The 19821-nt window shown below is 43.4% G+C and overlaps 1 protein-coding gene across 1 annotated transcript in view; it reads left to right on the plus strand.

The window, feature by feature from the left end:
- ZBTB41 (zinc finger and BTB domain containing 41) overlaps positions 1-9766 on the plus strand; it is a 70876-nt gene extending 61110 nt beyond the window's left edge. Inside the window, exons 9-11 of the mRNA XM_029618368.1 lie at positions 2675-2780; positions 4114-4202; positions 6548-9766. Of these exons, the coding sequence (XP_029474228.1) occupies positions 2675-2780; positions 4114-4202; positions 6548-7206 (854 nt within the window). The 3' untranslated portion in view covers positions 7207-9766. The remainder of the gene's footprint in view (positions 1-2674; positions 2781-4113; positions 4203-6547) is intronic.
- The last annotated feature ends 10055 nt before the right edge of the window (positions 9767-19821 follow it).

The following is a 19821-nucleotide window of genomic DNA, read 5'->3' on the forward strand; positions in this document are numbered from 1 at the left end:
CCCTTCCGCACGCGGCATGTATATTGCATGCAAACGAGCGAATTAGCTATTCCCTAGCATCCCGTAACCCGCGCCCCGACTATCGCTATCTTTCCCTGCCGTTTTGTCGCGCGTTTAACCTGCTAACTTACCGCCTACCCTTACCCCTGCGGTAGAGGCAGGGGTAAGGGTAGGCGGCAAGCTTTCCCCCAGCCCCCGCTCACCTGCCCCGGCCGCGATCATGGGTGCCGGTCTCCGGGGCAGCCCCAGTCCTCTCCCCCTCCTCCCGAAGCAAAAAAAAAAAAGCGAAAAAAACGTAAAAGCAAAAAGTAAGTCGCTTCGCCGCTTCACACTGTCAGTGTCTCTTCTTCCCTCCTCCCGGAGCAAGGCTGCTTTTCGCGCCCTGCTTCGGGAGGAGGGAAGAAGAGACACTGACGGTGTGAAGCAACTTATTTTTTGCAGCCCCGATCGGAACTCTCCTGCCTCCTGCTGCGCGACTTACTTTTTTGGCAGCCGTCCGGCCATCGGGAAGAACGTATCGTGGCTCCCCTGCCTCCCGGGGAAGATGGATGCCAGCACGGGGGAAAGCGGCCCCTGTGCATGCAATTGGCCGCTCAAGACGTGACGTCACATGCTGTGACGCCAAACGTCGTGACGTCACGTCTTGAGCAGCCAATTGCATGCACAGGGGCCGCTTTCCCCCGTGCAGGCGTCCATCTTCCCCGGGAGGCAGGGGAGCCACGATACGTTCTTCCCGATGGCCGGACGGCTGCAAAAAAAGTAAGTCGCGCAGCGGGAGGCAGGAGAGTTCCGATCGGGGCTGCAAAAAGTAAGTTGCTTCGCCGCTTCACACCATCAGTGTCTCTTCCCTCCTCCCGAAGCAGGGCGCGAAAAGCAGCCTTGCTCCGGGAGGAGGGAAGAAGAGACACTGACGGTGTGAAGCGGCGAAGCGACTTACTTTTTGCAGGCGTCCATCTTCGCGAGCAGCTGGAGGCAGGAGAGGTCGTCCGATGTCCGGAGGGGGGTGCAAAAAGTAAGTCGCTTCGCCGCTTCACACTGTCAGTGTCTCTTCTTCCCTCCTCCCAGAGCAAGGCTGCTTTTCGCGCCCTGCTTCGGGAGGAGGGGAGGGGGGGGGGGGGGACTGGCAGTCCCGACTTCCTGGTATCTGTCATTTCAAATGACATTTGAAATGACAGATACCAGCGTGGCGTGAAGCGTTAGGCCCGCACACCCAGGATACTGTATAGGCGCTCTATCCAGTAAAATGGGTTGCGCGGGCCTAACACTTCACGGACCCTTCTTAGACGCGGTTTACATTTGCATAAAATTATTGTTCAGGATCGAGCGGTAGGTGAGCTGCACTGTGCGTGTGGCAACCACGGGTGCGCCGGGCACTAACGCAGCTCTTCCTACCGCTCGGTACTGGATAGACCTGAATGTTATTCAAACCTAAATTGCTGGGGGGACTGGCTGCACTGTATCTTAGGTGCTATTATATGTGGCGTATGTGTTTGACTGGTTCTCTGGAAAGGCTAAAAAGTAGGTAATTTGAGAACAAGCAACCTTGTGTATACTCCCACTCAAATATTGTATATGTTTACCTAGGAGATTTTGTATCTCAAAGACCCCAATGAATCCCTTTACTGAATTAACTATCAAGATGTGGGATTTAAGTAAAATAAATAAATGGTTAGTAAGAGACCGTGAATTGTTTATTTTTCACTAATTTGATTTAATGGGGACTTTTAACCAGGCTTTGAAAGGGGGATGGGCTTTAAAGAATGGAATGCTAGGGGGCTTTTTTTTTTTTTTTTGGAGGGGGCAGGTTTGGGGACATAGTATGTGTTACTTTGAATTTCTCAAATAATTTTAATATACAGGAAAGAGATTTCTTTATCTAAAATTAAAACATTTTCTTGAAAGAAGGGAGATTAAAAAGTATCTGTCTGTTAATTATACCTTTTTAGAGATTCTTTGTACTAAGCCTCATAGGAGTAAGGGCCTTATCGCAAAATTGTTTTCTCTTTGGTCTCTAGTCAACTCAGAAACCTAAGCATATACTTGGGGGTTTGAATTGGACGAGAAACACTGGAAGACGTGCTTTCTTAGAATTACGGAGACCTCTAGCTCAGCAGATTTAGTGGAAAATGGGTATAAATTACTGTATAGACAGCATCATGTGATCTGAATGACACAATTTATCCCTCAGTGACCAATCATTTTTGGCATGGATGCTCTCAAGATGGTAGTCAGTTGTTGGAGAAGTAGAAAATGTGGTTAAGGTTTTGTGGTATACATTAACAAGTTGAAGATGATTGATAGGGTTGTGGGAATACATTTGGAGGATTTTTAAGTGATATTTTGGGGAAGAAACATGCTAATAAGGTGGGGTTTAGTCATTTTAGATTTAAATGTTTTGTCATTTTTATATGTGAAGTGACTTTAGTGCCTGAGCTGGTGGGGTGTTAAGTGTATATTTATTTTTCTGGCTTGACATATTTCTTGTGCAAACTTATATTTGTATGATTTTGTAATACTTCTGTTGTGTAAAACTATAAACTACCTTGATTGTAATCAGAAAAATGAGATGTAAAATATTGTAAATAAAATAGAAAGGGGAGTTGTATGGTAGTTTTGAAAAGAAGTTTTCCATTCAAACTAACCATAGTGCACTGATTTTGATCCCTCTCTCAAGGTGAGAAAGCACATCAGTGTGAAGAATGTGGAAAATGTTTTGGCCGCAGGGATCACCTCACTGTTCATTATAAAAGTGTTCACTTAGGAGAAAAAGTGTGGCAAAAGTAAGTGAAAGATCTGCCAGATGTGGCCTTTTTTTTTTTTTTTAATTTACAATGTCAGCAAAACTTTGAGTGCAATTTTCAGAGGAATCTTCTGTGAATAAATGGATGTTTACCATGGAGAAGAACCTTTTGAAAATTGTCCTCCATGGGGAAACAGCCCAGCAGAAGAAAGAGGTGGTACTGGGCTGGGCCAGAAATAGTAAGCACAGGGATTGCATTTTAACATTTCCCTTGCCTGCTTTTTGTAGATTTACCCCACTTAACTTTCAAGATAATGAATATGCACGAAATAGATTTGCATGCACTGGGTTTCCAGTCTATGCAAATCTATCTTATGCACATTCATTGTGGCAATCCTGACAACCTGACTGGATAGGTGTACCTCAAGGAAAGGGTGGGGAAACGCTGGGTTAGAGCAGTGGGCTGCGAAATGGGGAAACCATGGTTCAAATCTGCTGATAAACCTTGTGACCTTAGACAAGTCACATCACCATTTCCTCAGGTACAAATGGACTGTAAGCCCTCTAGGGTTAAGGAAGTACCTAAATGTAAGAACATAAGAAATTGCCATGCTGGGTCAGACCAAGGGTCCATCAAGCCCAGCATCCTGTTGCCAACAGTGGCCAAACCAGGCCACAAGAACCTGGCAATTACCTAAACACTAAGTAGATCTCATGCTACTGGTGCTAGTAATAGCAGAGGCCATTTCCTAAGTAAACTTGATTAATATCTGTTAATGGACTTCTCCACCAAGAACTTATCCAAACCTTTTTTGAACTCAGCTACACTAACTGCACTAACCACATCCTCTGGCAACAAATTCCAGAGCTTTATTGTGTGTTGAGTGAAAGAATTTTCTCCGATTTATCTTAAATGTGCTACTTGCTAACTTCATGGAATGCCCCCTAGTCCTTCTATTATCCGAAAGTGTAGATAACAGATTCACATCTACTTGTTCAAGACCTCATGATCTCAAAAACCTCTATCATATCCCCCCCCCCCCTCAGCCGTCCCTGCTTTAAAGTATCAGAAAAGTTGGAATATAAATAAATAGAACTCTTAGACAAAATTTGTGTCCAAGTTAAATATCATAGAATGTACAAACCAGTTTATAAATGCCTTTCCTAAAACTGAGTCAGAATCAAAACATTTCTTACCTAGCTTGCACCAACAAAGGGGGCAGGATGTACCTGAAAACAGTATAAGGGACATGCAGTTAAAACGTTTATACCTACATGCTAAAAAAAAAAAATTGCATACTTTGTGATTCAGGACTGTTGTGGAGCTCTGCTGTCCTAGTTATATAACTTTTGATTTTCCCTGTTCTTTCTAGATATAAAGCAACATTTCACCAATGTGAAATTTGTAAAAAGGTTTTTAAAGGAAAATCAAGTTTGGAAATGCATTATAGAACGCATTCAGGTAATCTTTAACAAGCATGCAGTAGATCAGTGTACAACGTTTACAAAAATGAATTGTATGTGCTTGCAAGTTGTAACCACTATTTTCTAGGCTGATTTTTTTTTATACTTCATTGATTTTCAAATCACACATCAAGTGATAACAAATTTTTCAAACTTTAAATACAGTACATTGTGCACATCATAATAAATTCAATATAACATAAAACATAATTAAATTTAGCACAGTGTATCCAATAAAGGGAGCCGCCTATCACAATAAATCATTCAAAGAAAAATAAAATTACAAGAGAGAGGAGGATTATATTTCTATACAATTCTAACCCAAATCCGTCGTTAATGCCTGATTTAACTTTTCTGATTCTTTATCCCTTAAAAAATTCTCCATATGTGCAGGTAAAGTAAAGATAAACTTATTCCCTTGATAATTGACAAAACAGCGGCAGGGAGATTTTAAATAAAAAGTTGCCCCTAATTCCAGTGTTTTAGCCTTCAACATAAGAAACTGTTTTCTACGACCTTGCGCAGCTTTAGATACATCAGGGAAAGTGTATACCTATATCTAGGCTGAATTTTGAAATTTGGTGAAACTGAACTGATATTGTGCCTTCCAAACAGATAACATTTTAAGGCCTCATACAGCTACAGCCAGCATCTGATCAGGGCAGACCTTGCTATGGGCAGTCAGTTTAGGTCATCTGAAAATTCTATGAAAGATTCTAGCTAAATTTCAATTATACTAATGTAGTTCTCCATGCCTCTGAGAACCATTCATAATGCTTTGCTGTGACCAAAACAGATAGTCGCCAGATGTTTACTGCTTGTAGTGCTTGTACAGCTCACTGCAGGTTAATAGTATAGCAAGTCTGGCTGATCTCTTGATTACAGTCCTTTGAGAACACTTTGATCCTTGCCTTACTTTGTGACACTTGGTTTATCTGAAGTGAAATAGTTTGACAAGGTGCAGAGTCTTTGCTTATTTGGCCCAGCCATATGGAATTGAATAATAGTGTAGTTGCGGTTGGAATTAAATTACCTGCTCTTTCATAAAAAAAAAACTTAAAGCCCGTTTTCTTATTTATTTATTTTTTTTGCAGAGATATTCCCTCAGTGATTGACTATGTGGTGACACTTATGGTTTAGTAAACTGGATAACAGTTTGCTTATTTTTAGGTTGGGTTTTATTATGCTGGGAATGTAAATGGTGGATTCTCTCTCTTGTTTTATGAGGGGTGGGGGTTGTATTGATGCTTGCCTTGTATATCTTTTATATGCATTAGCTGCATGCCTCACTCAGCTACTTCTGATGGACCGTGTAATTAAGTTTTATTAAATAAAGGAGGGAGGACATCTTCATATTTAGTATGCAGCCATCAATGGGAAAGGAGTAACAAAGGCACAGGAGGCGAAGTTGGAGCAATTCTTTCTATTCCAAATTAAATTGCACATCCTATATTTTGCCAAAAGTGACTTTCTCCACTGGAAAGATCAAAAACATTAAGGCATTATAGACAGGCTAAGATAAGATACAGATGATAAAAAAAAAAACCCCCAAAAAAAGAAAACCCCACCCATGAACAGTTATACAATAGCTTAAATATTAAGGCTTAGTTTATCTTAGATTTTTTGAAACAAGATTTTTGCAGTGTAGAAAATTATGAACATGTTCCTTTTTGTTTTGAGTTTTGGAAAGCATCTAAATAGTTATTCCCATAAATATAGGTATAAATACATCTAAGCTTGCCGTTCTTAGCCATATCTTTAGAAGATACCAATTTGATAGAGAGATAGGACAGAGACATTTAAATATCTCCAAGGAGTAAAGGCACTGGCGGTGGGTCTCTTTTTCGTTTGAAAGAAGGCTTCAGAACAAGGGTCATGGGATGAGGGTGAAAGGGGGGTAGAATCATGAGTAATCTAAGGAAATATTTCTTTATGGAGAGGGTGGTGGATGCAGGAAATGACCTCTCAGTGGAGATGATAGTGGGTGGGATATAGGGGGACAGTTCTAGAATTCAAGAAAGCTTGGGACAAGTCAGGGGATTATTGAGAGAGAGAGAAATTGTAAAGCTGAGCTGGGGGCATGGATGTTTCTTATGGTCTTTATCTGTCATCATGTTTTATGTTTTTACATAAAGATGTATACAGCACAAACAATAACCTGAAGTGTTACGGTCTTTATAATTTGCCTTCTGTTCCTAAAAATCATGCATATTTTTGAATGATTTTGAAACAAGAATCTGGAATAAAATCACCCAAAAATGGCAGCCAAGAATTGGACAAGTGAATATTTGGATGAAATAAAATAAATCTCATAAACTCCTTTATTTTTTTTGTTTCCTACAGGTGAGAAACCCTACAAATGTCAAATTTGCAATCAGTCCTTTAGAATAAAAAAGACTTTAACCAAGCACATGGTCATCCATTCTGATGCACGACCCTTTAACTGTCAAAACTGCAGTGCAACATTTAAACGAAAGGACAAGCTGAAGTATCACAATGATCACGTGCATGGATCTAAGGCAGCAGAAGAAATGACGGGGACTCCCTCAGAGGACAAATTGGTTCCTTTGCCAGTACAATATACACCTGATGAGAAAGCTTACCCAGCCGAAACTAAGGAGTACATGGAGCAGCCCAAAACCTATCAAGCAGAAGGCAAAGCTCTGTTACAGAACGTGCCCGCTGATGTGTGCGTCCCGGTTACTTTGATGCCGGTTCGGATGCCCGATGCTCAAGATAATTTGGTACAGCACACCACCACACTGCCACCTCAGTCTCACAGCATCTTATCCCCACAGCCACAAGCGGCAGACTACCAGCGAGGAGCTGACTTGGCATTTCTGGAAAAATACACTCTCACTCCCCAACCTGCAAATATAGTTCACCCAGTTCAACCAGAGCAAATGTTAGATCCCAGAGACCAGTCTTACCTTGGAACGTTATTAGGGCTTGACACAGCCGCAACAGTACAAAATGTGTCAAACAGCGACCATCATTCGTGATCGGGATTTAACATTTCATGTGATCCTAGTAACAGCTAGCCAGCAAAAATGAAATGTTGCTATTGGGTCTGCACTGTTTTGGCCTTGAAAGTTTTCTGAACTAAGTTTTGCAGTTGTGCTCATGAATTACCACAAATCCTGGATATGCTGAAGAACGGTGGAACACCGGGACAGATTTGGGTGCATATTTAAATTATATTATTATTTTGAAGAAGTTTTTGACATTGTAAGTGGTCTTAAATTTTGGATATTTCTTGAAGATACTAAGTACAAGAAATTGTAATCAACCATTGAACATTATCTGTTAATTACTTGTTGTCACTCCCAACCCTGTTTTGATGGTAGATTTGGGCAGGGGAAAAACTTGAATGACTTTTTGCCTTTCCTAGACAAATCCATGGGGCCATTGTCTTTTCAGATTATTTTTGGTCCTCGTTTAAGTGTGATAGATCAAATTTATAATACAACTGATTCAAGATTTAACCACATTGATAGCTGCGCTCATGTTCTGTAGGCATGACCCACTGGTATACATCTCAAAAGTGAATTGTGCGGGTCCTGTTAGTCCCTACAGTCCATGTGTCTGGTTTAATTATGTGGGGGGAAACTTGGACCAAGGCATTAAAAGCTGACACATGCTCATGCAAAAGGTAAACCATTGTGATTATCAGGTGCAAGAGCTAACTTTGTGACTGGGTTTGTGTCTGATTTAATCAACAGCCAAGAGCACAGCTTCCTTAATTGGTTTCCCTTTTTAAGTACTGTAAATGCAGTAATTTGCTGTTTTATAAGATTCAGAATGGTAAGCAGAGATTTAGCTTATTCATGCATGACTGAAGTTGGTTACACAGGATTCACATAAAAAGCATATACATTTGATTTTCATGCCTAACATGAATCCAGCTGGAAAATATAATTCTCAAAATCAGTAGCGGAAGTGGGTTTTATGCTCACTTTGGAGATATTAGGGGTTTAAAAAAAAAAAAATTCCTTACCGGTCTGGATTTTAACCCCAAAAGATACATCCGTATTTATATTATAACTTTTAGTTATTTAATAAGAGTAAATTCATCAAATGAGGCTGCTCGGCATCATACAATACATGTCAGGTCTATGCATGTCATAAAAGCACAGCTTCATCCTAAAATTAATTTATATGTAGTTCCACCCTACCACATGATTGTAGTACTGAGGTGTTAAATGTATTAAACCTGCTTTTATTTGGAAATTTTTACCTAATTCAATGTTTGCTGTGCACCAAAGATTCCTGTTGTCTGTGGTATAATGTATAGAATATTTTTTTCTTTTTTGTTATTTAAGTATGAATTTGTCCAAAGAAACAAGTCCTAAAGTTGTGGTTTTAATAAAACAATACAGCTCTTACATATTAGACCCATCAGTTTAACTGTGTAAAAACAAGGTTAGAAGGAAGTGTCTTTGGAAAATGTTAGTATGCTGCAAGCATAGTATTTGGATAAAAGTAAATTATGAAATACATTTATAAAACAACATTGAGAAGTCAGAGAATCTAGTTATTTAAATATTGCTCCTGTTATCAAGTGCTCGATTTGTGAGTTTTAATTGTTAGCTTTTTATTCTAATCCCTCCATTGAAGACGAGCTGTTTTAGGTCCATGTGTACAAAGAGGTTTCTTTCCTTTTGTGTCTGTGGAAACTGTTTAGCCATACGGCCTGTAATGAGAAAATTGCTATCTTTTTCTGCTGGTCAGGCAAAGATATTAACTAACCGACAGTGTCAAGAAATTAAAAATCTATGTAGAGGTGCAGCAGCAGGTCTTTGTGCTAATATTAACTCTGGGCCTATTCATATAACATATTTGACATGCGACACAGAGCTTTATACATATCTGGGAATTCCAGGTTGTGTGGTGTTCTAGCCATGTAAAGCGGCTATGTAGGTGGACTATTTATATTGAATTGGACCCATAATTTATTTTTTTTTAATTTTATAGAATCAGTTTTGATTTTAAACATTATGGACATAATGGATATACGTATGACAAAGTGTTTTAATTTGTTTGCTGAAGACTCAACGGTGTTTGGTGTCTGCATTTCTCTACAAGTGTTTTAAGGAAAATGTAGTAAATGACCAGAGCTGCATGAAGATTCCTATAGAATGAGCAAACAGTTGCATAATTTGTGGGAAACCTGCTGTCATCCATGCTCCTAACGGAATGTGCAGAAACTGAAACTTTGACGCTTGGAAGGGTGACTGCTAAAGACACAATGAAAGTACATAATTTAAATTGTGAATTCCTATATAAGGTATTTAGCAGTCAATTAAAATAAAACTGGAATATATGCTGGATTAAACAGTCAATATCATTGAAATTTTTCTGAAAGGTACATGAAATGTGGCATCCTTGTTTACCTATAAAAGGTTTAATTTGAGGGTGAAGTCTGTTAAGTACACTTGTCACGTATGAAAATATGAACTCGTAACCAATATCTTGTAAGATATTGGAATTGTACTGTACATGTATAGTGTTGCCTGTGTATTTTTTGTTTAGTAATATAAAAAATTGTAATATTTTAGCTTATTTTTGCATCCTCTTCTTGTTTGCGCTTTAGAGTTTTTGTGAGTGATTTCAGCTTTGTGTTTGATTAGAAAATTTTAATATTTAAGAATACTTTGAAGTTAGGGTGAAGGATTCTGGCACAGATAGTTTTGAAATGCGAATGGTCAGATGTGGGTGTTCTCATGACTTTTACATTCCCAAATTTATATTTTGGAAAATTATTTTGAAATTTATTTAAAAAATGTGTATTCCACTGATCCACAAATCTCAGCAGATTACAATCCACATACATAATGAAATCAGGCATAGTACATAAGAGCAACATTAACAACAATGATGCAAAACAAAGACAAATCAGAACAACGTAATGGGCACAAACATAAAACATTAAATAATAAAGCTGCAGATTGGGTGCCTGGATGCTAGGACCAAACCAATACTTTACCAAGTCAGCCAAGGAATGCAAGGTTCTGAAATGGAGCAGGTCTTTCTCGGATCTAATTTCCTCAGGCAATACATTCCATAGGAAAAGACCTGCAGTGTTGAAAATCTGTGTTCAGGATGTGGCCATAGGAACCTGCTTTGGTGATGGAATTTCTGACCAGTGTTGAGAAGAGGAATGCAAACAGTGACTCGGGCAGTAAGCATGGTTTGATGAAACAATGCAGCATGGAACTAGCTCATGAAGGGACTTGAAATCCAAGCTGAGGGCTTTAAACTTGACCCACCAGGTAACTGGAAGCCAGTGTAAGACTACTAGGATGGGAGAGATGTGATCGGGCAATGAAGATCCAGAAATTAGCCTAGCGGCAGCGTTCTCAATTAATTGCAGTGCGTGAAGATGGGAGTTAGGGAAATCTTAAAAATGGGCCATTACAGTAATCAGGCGGGGGGACATTATGAGGGATTGTGTAACTGCAAAAGTTGGCATAACAAAAGGCTTCAGAGAATGCAGAAGACAGAGTTTATAGTAAGATGATTGGACCACCAAATTGATACGAGACATCAGCGACAATGAGGAGTCGACTGTAACCCCTAGGTTACAGGCACTTGATTGAATTTCATCTTACTTTGGAAGTTAAAACAAAAGCAAATTTGAAAAGCGCTACATGTGCCAATGCCGGGAGAAATGTATCTTGGGCCAGCATGCGCCGCGCAGATTTTAAGAAGCACCTAAGTCTGCACATATCTCCCGGTACACGCACAAGTAGGAAAGACAAAAAAGGGGCAGGATAGGGGTGGTCAGTGTATGTAAAGGTTCTTGCCCTACTGTTTTGATTATTTATGTCCATGATTGTGGTTTGGGCTTTTACCGTACTGTAGTTTGCCTGGTCCGGGTATGTAACATGAAATGTGCGCATAAGAAGTATTTACGTGCACAAGCATGTGCCGGGGTCCCCTAGCGCGTCATTGTTGGTTATGGATGGCGTGTAAGTAATGAAATAGCCATTTGTTTTTGGTTATTTAGTGAAGTTTTAAGGGTTGGGGCTAAAAGGTAAAAGGGAGGCATATTAATCAGGGGGGTTAGGAAGTCCTATCCTTTACCTGGGCAAACTTGTAATTGTGACTGTGTGCATATCTAATAAAATCTCCCCACTTTCTAGCCAGCATTTGCACGCACAGGTTCAGGTTAGAGACATTGAGCCCCCAGGATATTTTCCAACCAGGCTACGCTGTCTTCACTTCCTGCCTTAGTTCTGTGGTGCTGCCCTGTGCAAATGCTCTATTTGTACAGTGGATGGCATAGGTTCTTCAAGATCCCCCTGCCCTCAGAAAAGGCAGCCCAGTGCATACTGCAAAGGACCACCTACTGGGAAAACAGAACAAACTGGGCTACTATAGAATCTACCTGCTGGCAGAATCCATCACCTTGGTCCCACAATAACAGAGACAGACACTCACCAAATACAGAATAAGGGACTATAAATTAGAAACAGAACTAATAGATGAAAAAAAATAAATGGGAAATCCCAAGAAGCCAGACAATGATGAGCATGAAACAATGGAGAACTAGAAACAGAAATGCATTTCCTCTTGTATGGAGCAAAATATATAGATGGAAATGCAGAAAACCGACCTTTTCCAATCACTAAATTGAAAATAGTCCCCCCCCCCCCCCCCCCTTAATTCATTGTCTGTGTTCTATCTTTCTAGTTAAGCTGTTTCTAGTGTCTCCCATTTTCTATCTTCTCCTAACTCTGTTTCCAATGTCTTCCTTTTTTTCTTTTCTCATCTTCATGTCCTCAACATTTGCATCTGCAATTGATCTCTCTCATGTCTCTTGTTTATCTTTTCTTCCTCTAGCTATTCATTACTAGATTTTTCCTCTTCTCTCCCTCCACTTCTTAACTACCAGTTTTTCATCTCCCTCCTTCATGCCTTTCCCAGCCTATCTTTCCACTTTTTTGGCCCCTACTCAGTTCTCAATTCTCCGGCTGCCCTTATTCCTTTGCCAGCTCTCATCTGCTTTCCTCTAACTCTTCATCTCTCAACCCCTCCCCAACCTTATCTAGCCATTCTTACACCCATCTCTCACATATATACTATATCCCCATCTCAAACCCCACATTCATACCTTCCCAACCCATCTAACATAATCCTACTCTTACTCCTCCCACCACAAAGTTCTTACTGTCTCCTCAATCCCTACCCAATCATATTAGCTCTCTCACTCCAGAGGATGGCAAGGGCTCAGTGGCTCTTCAGTCTGACTCAGTATGTCATATCTTAAAAATGTCTCCATCCCCCCAGTTCCTGAATTCCCACTCTCTCTACACCAAATCTCACACATTCTTTCATTAAGGTGAGTTCCACTTGCCTATAACATCCAGTCAATCCTGAGCCCCCTGGAGACCAAACTCCCCCTCTATCCCTAATCCTTGTATCTCCATTGTCCTCTGGACATCATTTCTCTCTTCCTTCCCAATCACTATGCCATATATGAGTAAGAGGGGCATTACTGGCAGCTGGCTGTATTATTTGTGATGCATGAAAATGGGACTCAACTGTTCCCTCCACGCAAAGGGGATCATGGAGGGAGTATAGAGCTGGCCAGCCTAGACAGAAGCATGCGCTATCCATGCTTCTCTGTTTCCATTCAAGCCCTAACTGGAGCCCTGGTCAATATTGGAGCTGTCAAGGGTGAGCAATTTTGGGGAGATTTTATTAACCCCAGGAACTGCAAAGCTGGAAGAAAAACAGCAGCTACCACCTGTCTCACCCCCCCCAAAACCATTCCAGCTATCACAGACATTTTCATCATACTTAACAATTTTCCAATCTCTGGGGCGGATTTTCAGAGCCCTGCTCGCGTAAATCCGCCCAAAACCGGGCGGATTTAAGCGAGCAGGGCCCTGCGCGCCGGTGAGCCTATTTTACATAGGCTCACCGGCGCGCGCAGAACCCCGGGACTCGCGTAAGTCCCGGGGTTTTCGGAGTGGGCGTGTCGGGAGGCGTGTCGGGGGGCGGGGCCGGAGCGCGCGGCGTTGCGGGGGCGTGTTGGCAGCGTTTTGGGGGCGGGTACGGGGGCGTGGCTACGGCCCGGGGGCGTGGCCGCGCCCTCCGTACCCGCCCCCAGGTCGCGGCCCGGCGCGCAGGAGGCCCGCTGGCGCGCGGGGATTTACGCCTCCCTCCAGGAGGCGTAAATCCCCCGACGAAGGTAGGATGGGGGTTTAGACAGGGCCGGGCGGGTGGGTTAGGTAGGGGAAGGGAGGGGAAGGTGAGGGGAGGGCAAAGGAAAGTTCCCTTCTAGGCCGCTCCGATTTCGGAGCGGCCTAGGAGGGAACGGGGGTAGGCTGCGCGGCTCGGCGCGCGCAGGCTATACGAAATCGATAGCCTTGCGCGCGCCGATCCAGGATTTTAGCCGATACGCGCGACTACGCGCGTATCTACTAAAATCCAGCGTACTTTTGTTTGCGCCTGGAGCGCAAACAAAAGTAGGCTGTTCGCGCTCGTCTGAAAATCTACCCCTTAGTATTTTCTTTGACAACCATGTCTCTCATGCAGCATTCACTCTTTTTTTTAAGCCCGATACAGTAAAGCGAACGCCCGCTCTCCCGGCGCGCGCACGGGCCACTCACCGCTGCGTGTGATTCAGTATTTAAATTAGGCCCGGCGGTAAAACGGACAAAAGTAAAACGGGCAAAAGGAGTGGCGGCTGTCAGCGGGTTTGACAGCCGACGTTCAATTTTGCTGGCGTCGGTTCTCGAGCCCGCTGACATCCACGGGCTCGGAAACCGGACCCCGGCAAAATTTAGCATCTGGTTTTCGGCCCAACAGCCATGGGCTGAATTCAAATTTTCTTTTTTTTTTTTACTTTTTTTTTACTCTTCGGGACCTCGGGCTTAATATTATGGCGATATTAAGTTGGAGGGTGTACAGAAAAGCAGTTTTTACTAGGGATGTGAATCGTTTTAGGACGATTAAAATTATCGTCCGATAATTTTAATATCGTCTTAAACCGTTATGGAACACAATACAATAGAGATTCTAACGATTTATCGTTATAAATCGTTAGAATCGTGAGCCGGCACACTAAAACCCGCTAAAACCCATCCCCGACCCTTTAAATTAAATCCCCCACCCTCCCGAACCCCCCCCCCCATAACTTAAACATTTCCTTGCCAAATCCTACCTCCTTCAATCCCCCACCCTCCCGAACCCCCCCCCCAAATGACTTAAATTACCTGGGGGTCCGGAACGGCAGCGGTCCGGAACGGGCTCCTGCTACTGAATCTTGTCTTCGGCCGGCGCCATTTTCCAAAATGGCGCCGAAAAATGGCGGCAGCCATAGACCAACAGGATTCGACGGCAGGAGGTCCTTCCGGACCCCCGCTGGACTTTTGGCAAGTCTTGTGGGGGTCAGGAGGCCCCCCCCAAGCTGGCCAAAAGTTCCTGGAGGTCCAGCGGGGGTCAGGGAGCGATTTCCCGCCGTGAATCGTTTTCCGTACGGAAAATGGCGCCGGCAGGAGATCGACTGCAGGAGGTCGTTCAGCGAGGCGCCGGAACCCTCGCTGAACGACCTCCTGCAGTCGATCTCCTGCCGGCGCCATTTTCCATACGGAAAACGATTCGCGGCGGGAAATCGCTCCCTGACCCCCGCTGGACCTCCAGGAACTTTTGGCCAGCTTGGGGGGGGGCCTCCTGACCCCCACAAGACTTGCCAAAAGTCCAGCGGGGTCCGGAAGGACCTCCTGCCGTCGAATCCTGTTGGTCTATGGCCGCCGCCATTTTTCGGCGCCATTTTGGAAAATGGCGCCGGCCGAAGACAACAAGATTCAGTAGCAGGAGCCCGTTCCGGACCGCTGCCGTTCCGGACCGCCGCTGGACCACCAGGTAATTTAAGTCATTTGGGGGGGGTTCGGGAGGGTGGGGGATTTAATTTAAAGGGTCGGGGGTGGGTTTTAGCGGGTTTTAACGATTTTAACGATATATCACGATATTTTACCCCCCCCAAACAGCAACAATACGATTCCCTCCCCCTCCCAGCCGAAATCGATCGTTAAGACGATCGAGGACACGATTCACATCTCTAGTTTTTACTGCATTTCTGAAAGTAAAATGTGTGGCTTGGCTGCATATTTTACTTTTTGAATTGCGTGTGCATACCTAATAGGGCCATCGACCTGCATTTGCATGTTGAGGGCGCTATTAGGTTCGGCGGGTTGGATGCGTGTTTTCCGCCTCTTACTGAATAAGGGGTAAGGGAAAATGTGCATCCAAGAGCAGGCTAACAGTGCGCTCCAACGGCCTGCTATCCTGCTGCGGCTCTCTTGTCTCCTACAGCCAATTGATCAGACATTTCGAAGCAAGAGCAGTACCCTACGAGACAAACAGTACTTCCTACTCGAAGATACTCCCCTCAACCCTTCAGCATGGAGCACTCAGCTTCCAATGCCAAGCAGTGGGGAAAACTTCGGGACTAGCGCAGCCTCTCTGGGAAAAAAAAGAAGCGTTAATAGGCAATCATTTTTTATAAGGAGAGAGCTCTTGCTATTTTTTTTTTTACTTTGCAAGGTACTTTGTTTTTATATTTATATATATAGAAGCAGTGGCGAAGCTACGGGTGGGCCTGGGTGGGCAGTGGCCCACCCACTTTCCATTCAGGCCCACCCAAATTTCTTTGCAAGACACTGCAGCCAATAAAAGCAGGCAGCATCAGCAGGCACCCAAGGGAGAAAAAAAAAATAAAATCAGCTGATGTGTTGCGGCTCCCGGTGTCCCACAGCCCCAGTAATACTTCCCTTTACATTCTTCCTGCCCCCGCGGGCCAATGGGAAACCTCCTATCTTCTTCCTGCCCCCGTGGGCCAATGGGAAACCTCCTATCTTCTTCCTGCCCCCGTGGGCCAATGGGAAACCTCCTCCCTTCTACCTGCCCCCGCGGGCCAATCGGAAGCCTTCTTCCTGCCAGTGGAAGGAGGAAGCCTCTGATTGGCTGGTGGGGCAGGAAGAAGGGGGTCATCAGGGTGGGAGGAGTGGCAGTGTTCAAGCCACGGGCTGGAAATGCAGGGCAGGGAGGTGACTGGGGTGTGTGAGAGACAGAGACTGGGCAGGGAGGTGACTGGGGTGTGTGTGAGACAGAGACTGGGCAGGGAGGGTGACTGGGGTGTGTGTGAGACAGAGACTGGGCAGGGAGGGTGACTGGGGTGTGTGAGAGACAGAGACTGGGCAGGGAGGGTGACTGGGGTGTGTGTGAGACAGACTGGGCAGGGAGGTGACTGGGGTGTGTGTGAGACAGAGACTGGGCAGGGAGGGTGACTGGGGTGTGTGAGAGAGAGACTGGGCAGGGAGGGTGACTGGGGTGTGTGAGAGACAGAGACTGGGCAGGGAGGGTGACTGTGGTGTGTGAGAGACAGAGACTGGGCAGGGAGGGTGACTGGGGTGTGTGTGAGACAGAGCCTGGGCAGGGAGGGTGACTGGGGTGTGTGTGAGACAGAGACTGGGCAGGGAGGGTGACTGGGGTGTGTGAGAGACTGGGCAGGGAGGGTGACTGGGGTGTGTGTGAGACAGAGCCTGGGCAGGGAGGGTGACTGGGGTGTGTGAGAGACAGAGACTGGGCAGGGAGGGTGACTGGGGTGTGTGTGAGACAGAGACTGGGCAGGGAGGGTGACTGGGGTGTGTGTGAGACAGAGCCTGGGCAGGGAGGGTGACTGGGGTGTGTGTGAGACAGAGCCTGGGCAGGGAGGGTGACTGGGGTGTGTGTGAGACAGAGCCTGGGCAGGGAGGGTGACGGGGGTGTGTGTGAGACAGAGACTGGGCAGGGAGGGTGACTGGGGTGTGTGTGAGACAGAGACTGGGCAGGGAGGGTGACTGGGGTGTGTGTGAGACAGAGCCTGGGCAGGGAGGTGACTGGGGTGTGTGTGAGACAGAGACTGGGCAGGGAGGGTGACTGGGGTGTGTGTGGGTTGTGACTGGGGTGTGTGTGTGAGAGACAGAGCTGCTGCTCCTGGTATGTGCTTTCAAGGGAAAGGAGTTGCTGGAGATGGTAAGTAAAAGTGGCATTTTAAGTTTATTTTTCTTGATTGACTGCCATTTTAATTATTGAGTATTATGTGATGTGTCTGCTGTTTTGAAATATTTTATTGATATTTGGACAATGTTTAATAATTTTTATGAGTTTTGTTGGATGTTATTCTGTTCATCAGCTGTTTTGAAACATTTATTAATATAGTTTTACAGTTATTTCTGTGTGGGGCTCTATAGCAGCTTGGCTTGTTCTGTTTTCCTAATAGGAGGTGTATTAGTGTTTAGGACCTGATTTAATATTTGTAGTGTTGCCTTTTCATAGATAGGGTTGTTATATGTTCCATAATGCAGGTGTAAGTTTGTGCAGATTAGTTTGTGTGCATTATTGCAGATCCTGGGACTGTTAGGTGCTATATTTCTCTTTCCATTTCTCCAGGTTTGCACTGCATGCAGAGTGGCTTTTTTTGGTTTTCCATTCCAGTTTCTATCTCCATATTTATAATGTGTGGTCTTTCTGTACTTTGGTGAAGGTCGGTTCTGTGTGTGTGCCCGATGTGAGGTATTTTACTAGCATGGAGGCATTTGTATCAATCTTATTTGTGGATGCAGAGTGTATGTTTACATGATGATAGCTTAGTAAATGACGGGGCTGCATAGCCTTTTTCTCCTGTCTACCCAGTTATCCTCTCCACACTGCTAAGGATACATCCCAGCTGTCAGCCAAAGGGTGTGACCACCTTCAAGACATCTCTTTATCCAGAACAGTCTTTTTTTTTCTGTTCTTCCTTTGTAAAGAAATGGGGATGAATGTCAGGAGCCCCTGGACTCGATTCAGCAAATGTCAGCATCAGAGGAAGACTAAAACTAAATAGTTGAGCCATAGGAAAGGAAAAGAAATCTTCAAAGATATTTATCTGTTTTATTGATACAGATTAATAAGGCATTTGCTCAATTATGGTAAATATTTTGGTACAAATTCAATGATGAAGGAACCCTCTTTCCTATTTTCTTAAACTTATCAAACGCAGTAATTCATGACCATCATAATAGGCATCATTGTGTGGTAAAGTATACCTTTGTCACTCTGCCTTATGCTTAATCATAGGTCAGTCCATATTTTTAAGTGTTTTTGTTGCTTAATTCACCCCAGTGATATACTCCAAATTTCTAGCAATAATCTTGTGTTACAATCAATTCAAGGTTACTTTTGTTGAAAATTATGAACCAAACTTATCTGGATAATACAATGTTATTACTTCTTCTTAACCACCATCGACTTTGAGCTTGATGCCCTCAAATTGTCAGCAATATGAGAATTCACTATATTGCTGTTCTATGCCCGACATTGCACAATGTTTCGGACTAGCATCGAGTCCTTCTTCAAGGGCGTAATATATTCCACAGCATGGCGTATCTTGGCGTGGCATCAAGCTCAAAGTCGATGGTGGTTAAGAAGAAGTAATAACATCGTATTATCCAGATAAGTTTGGTTCATAATTTTCAACATAAGTAACCTTGAATTGATGTAACAAGATTATTGCTAGAAATTTGGGGTGAATTAAGCAACAAAAACACTTAAAAATATGGACTGACCTATGATTAAGCATATGGCAGAGTGACAAAGGTATACTTTACCACACAATGATGCCTATTATGATGGTCATGAATTACTGCGTTTGATAAGTTTAAGGAAAGAGGGTTCCTTCATCATTGAATTTGTAATTAGTTTGAACCTAGTTCCATCTTAAAAGTACATTGCCTTTCTGAGCTTTTTTCAAGTAGAAATATTTTGGTACAACATTCCAGAGGGTTTTAAAACATCTCACAGAATACTGTGATGCATGATGAGATATTTGTCTTTATAGTAGACTAGTATATGGTTCTTTGTAAGTTATGAGATACTGCCACTTGAGATCTCTTTAAGTATAATTGAAATGCTTCCATAACTATATATTAGGTTTAGCATTGGTAGCTGCTTGAAGTAATTGAGTTTAAAATATTAAAAGTATAACAGCTGTAGCAGATTATTTAGAAATCTATTGTCAGGTGTGGGTGTGAAAGTATTTATCAATAAGAATATGAATTCCATGGCTCAGACGTTTAGTGCCCACCCATGTTAACCTTGGGCCCAGCCAAAAATTCATTTCTGGCTACCCCACTGTATAGAAGTGGTTCTAAGATGATCTCGTGCACAGCGCCAGTCCACCTTCTCCAAATAGGCTGTTTACGTTAGATCCTATCCTGTAGGCTGGAATAACTTGAATAACAAAGCTCTAAAACGTGCGCCTGTTTCCCTATTTATCGAGGTAGCGTCTGCTTAATATAATACCACAAAGCAAGGAGTCATGTTACGATCTTGACACTTTCCTCAGTCTTTTTTTTTTTTTTGCGGTTTCGTGCGAAGCGTAGTAAAATAGAAGAGTTCAGCTTAAGTTCTCATCCATTAGTCTGTTGTGCTTGAGCGTTTCTAGCTTATCTCAGCTACAAGCAAGACCCAACTCGAAAGTATAAGGCTAGGACAAGGCATCCCTCCCTGCTATGCTCCTTTAAATAAAACAGGGGCTTCCGATTGGCTAACTGGCCGCGCGGAGGGGATTGGTGGAAGGACGC

The sequence above is a fragment of the Rhinatrema bivittatum genome, chromosome 10 (genome assembly GCF_901001135.1).
Source record: "Rhinatrema bivittatum chromosome 10, aRhiBiv1.1, whole genome shotgun sequence".
Classification (NCBI taxonomy): domain Eukaryota; kingdom Metazoa; phylum Chordata; class Amphibia; order Gymnophiona; family Rhinatrematidae; genus Rhinatrema; species Rhinatrema bivittatum.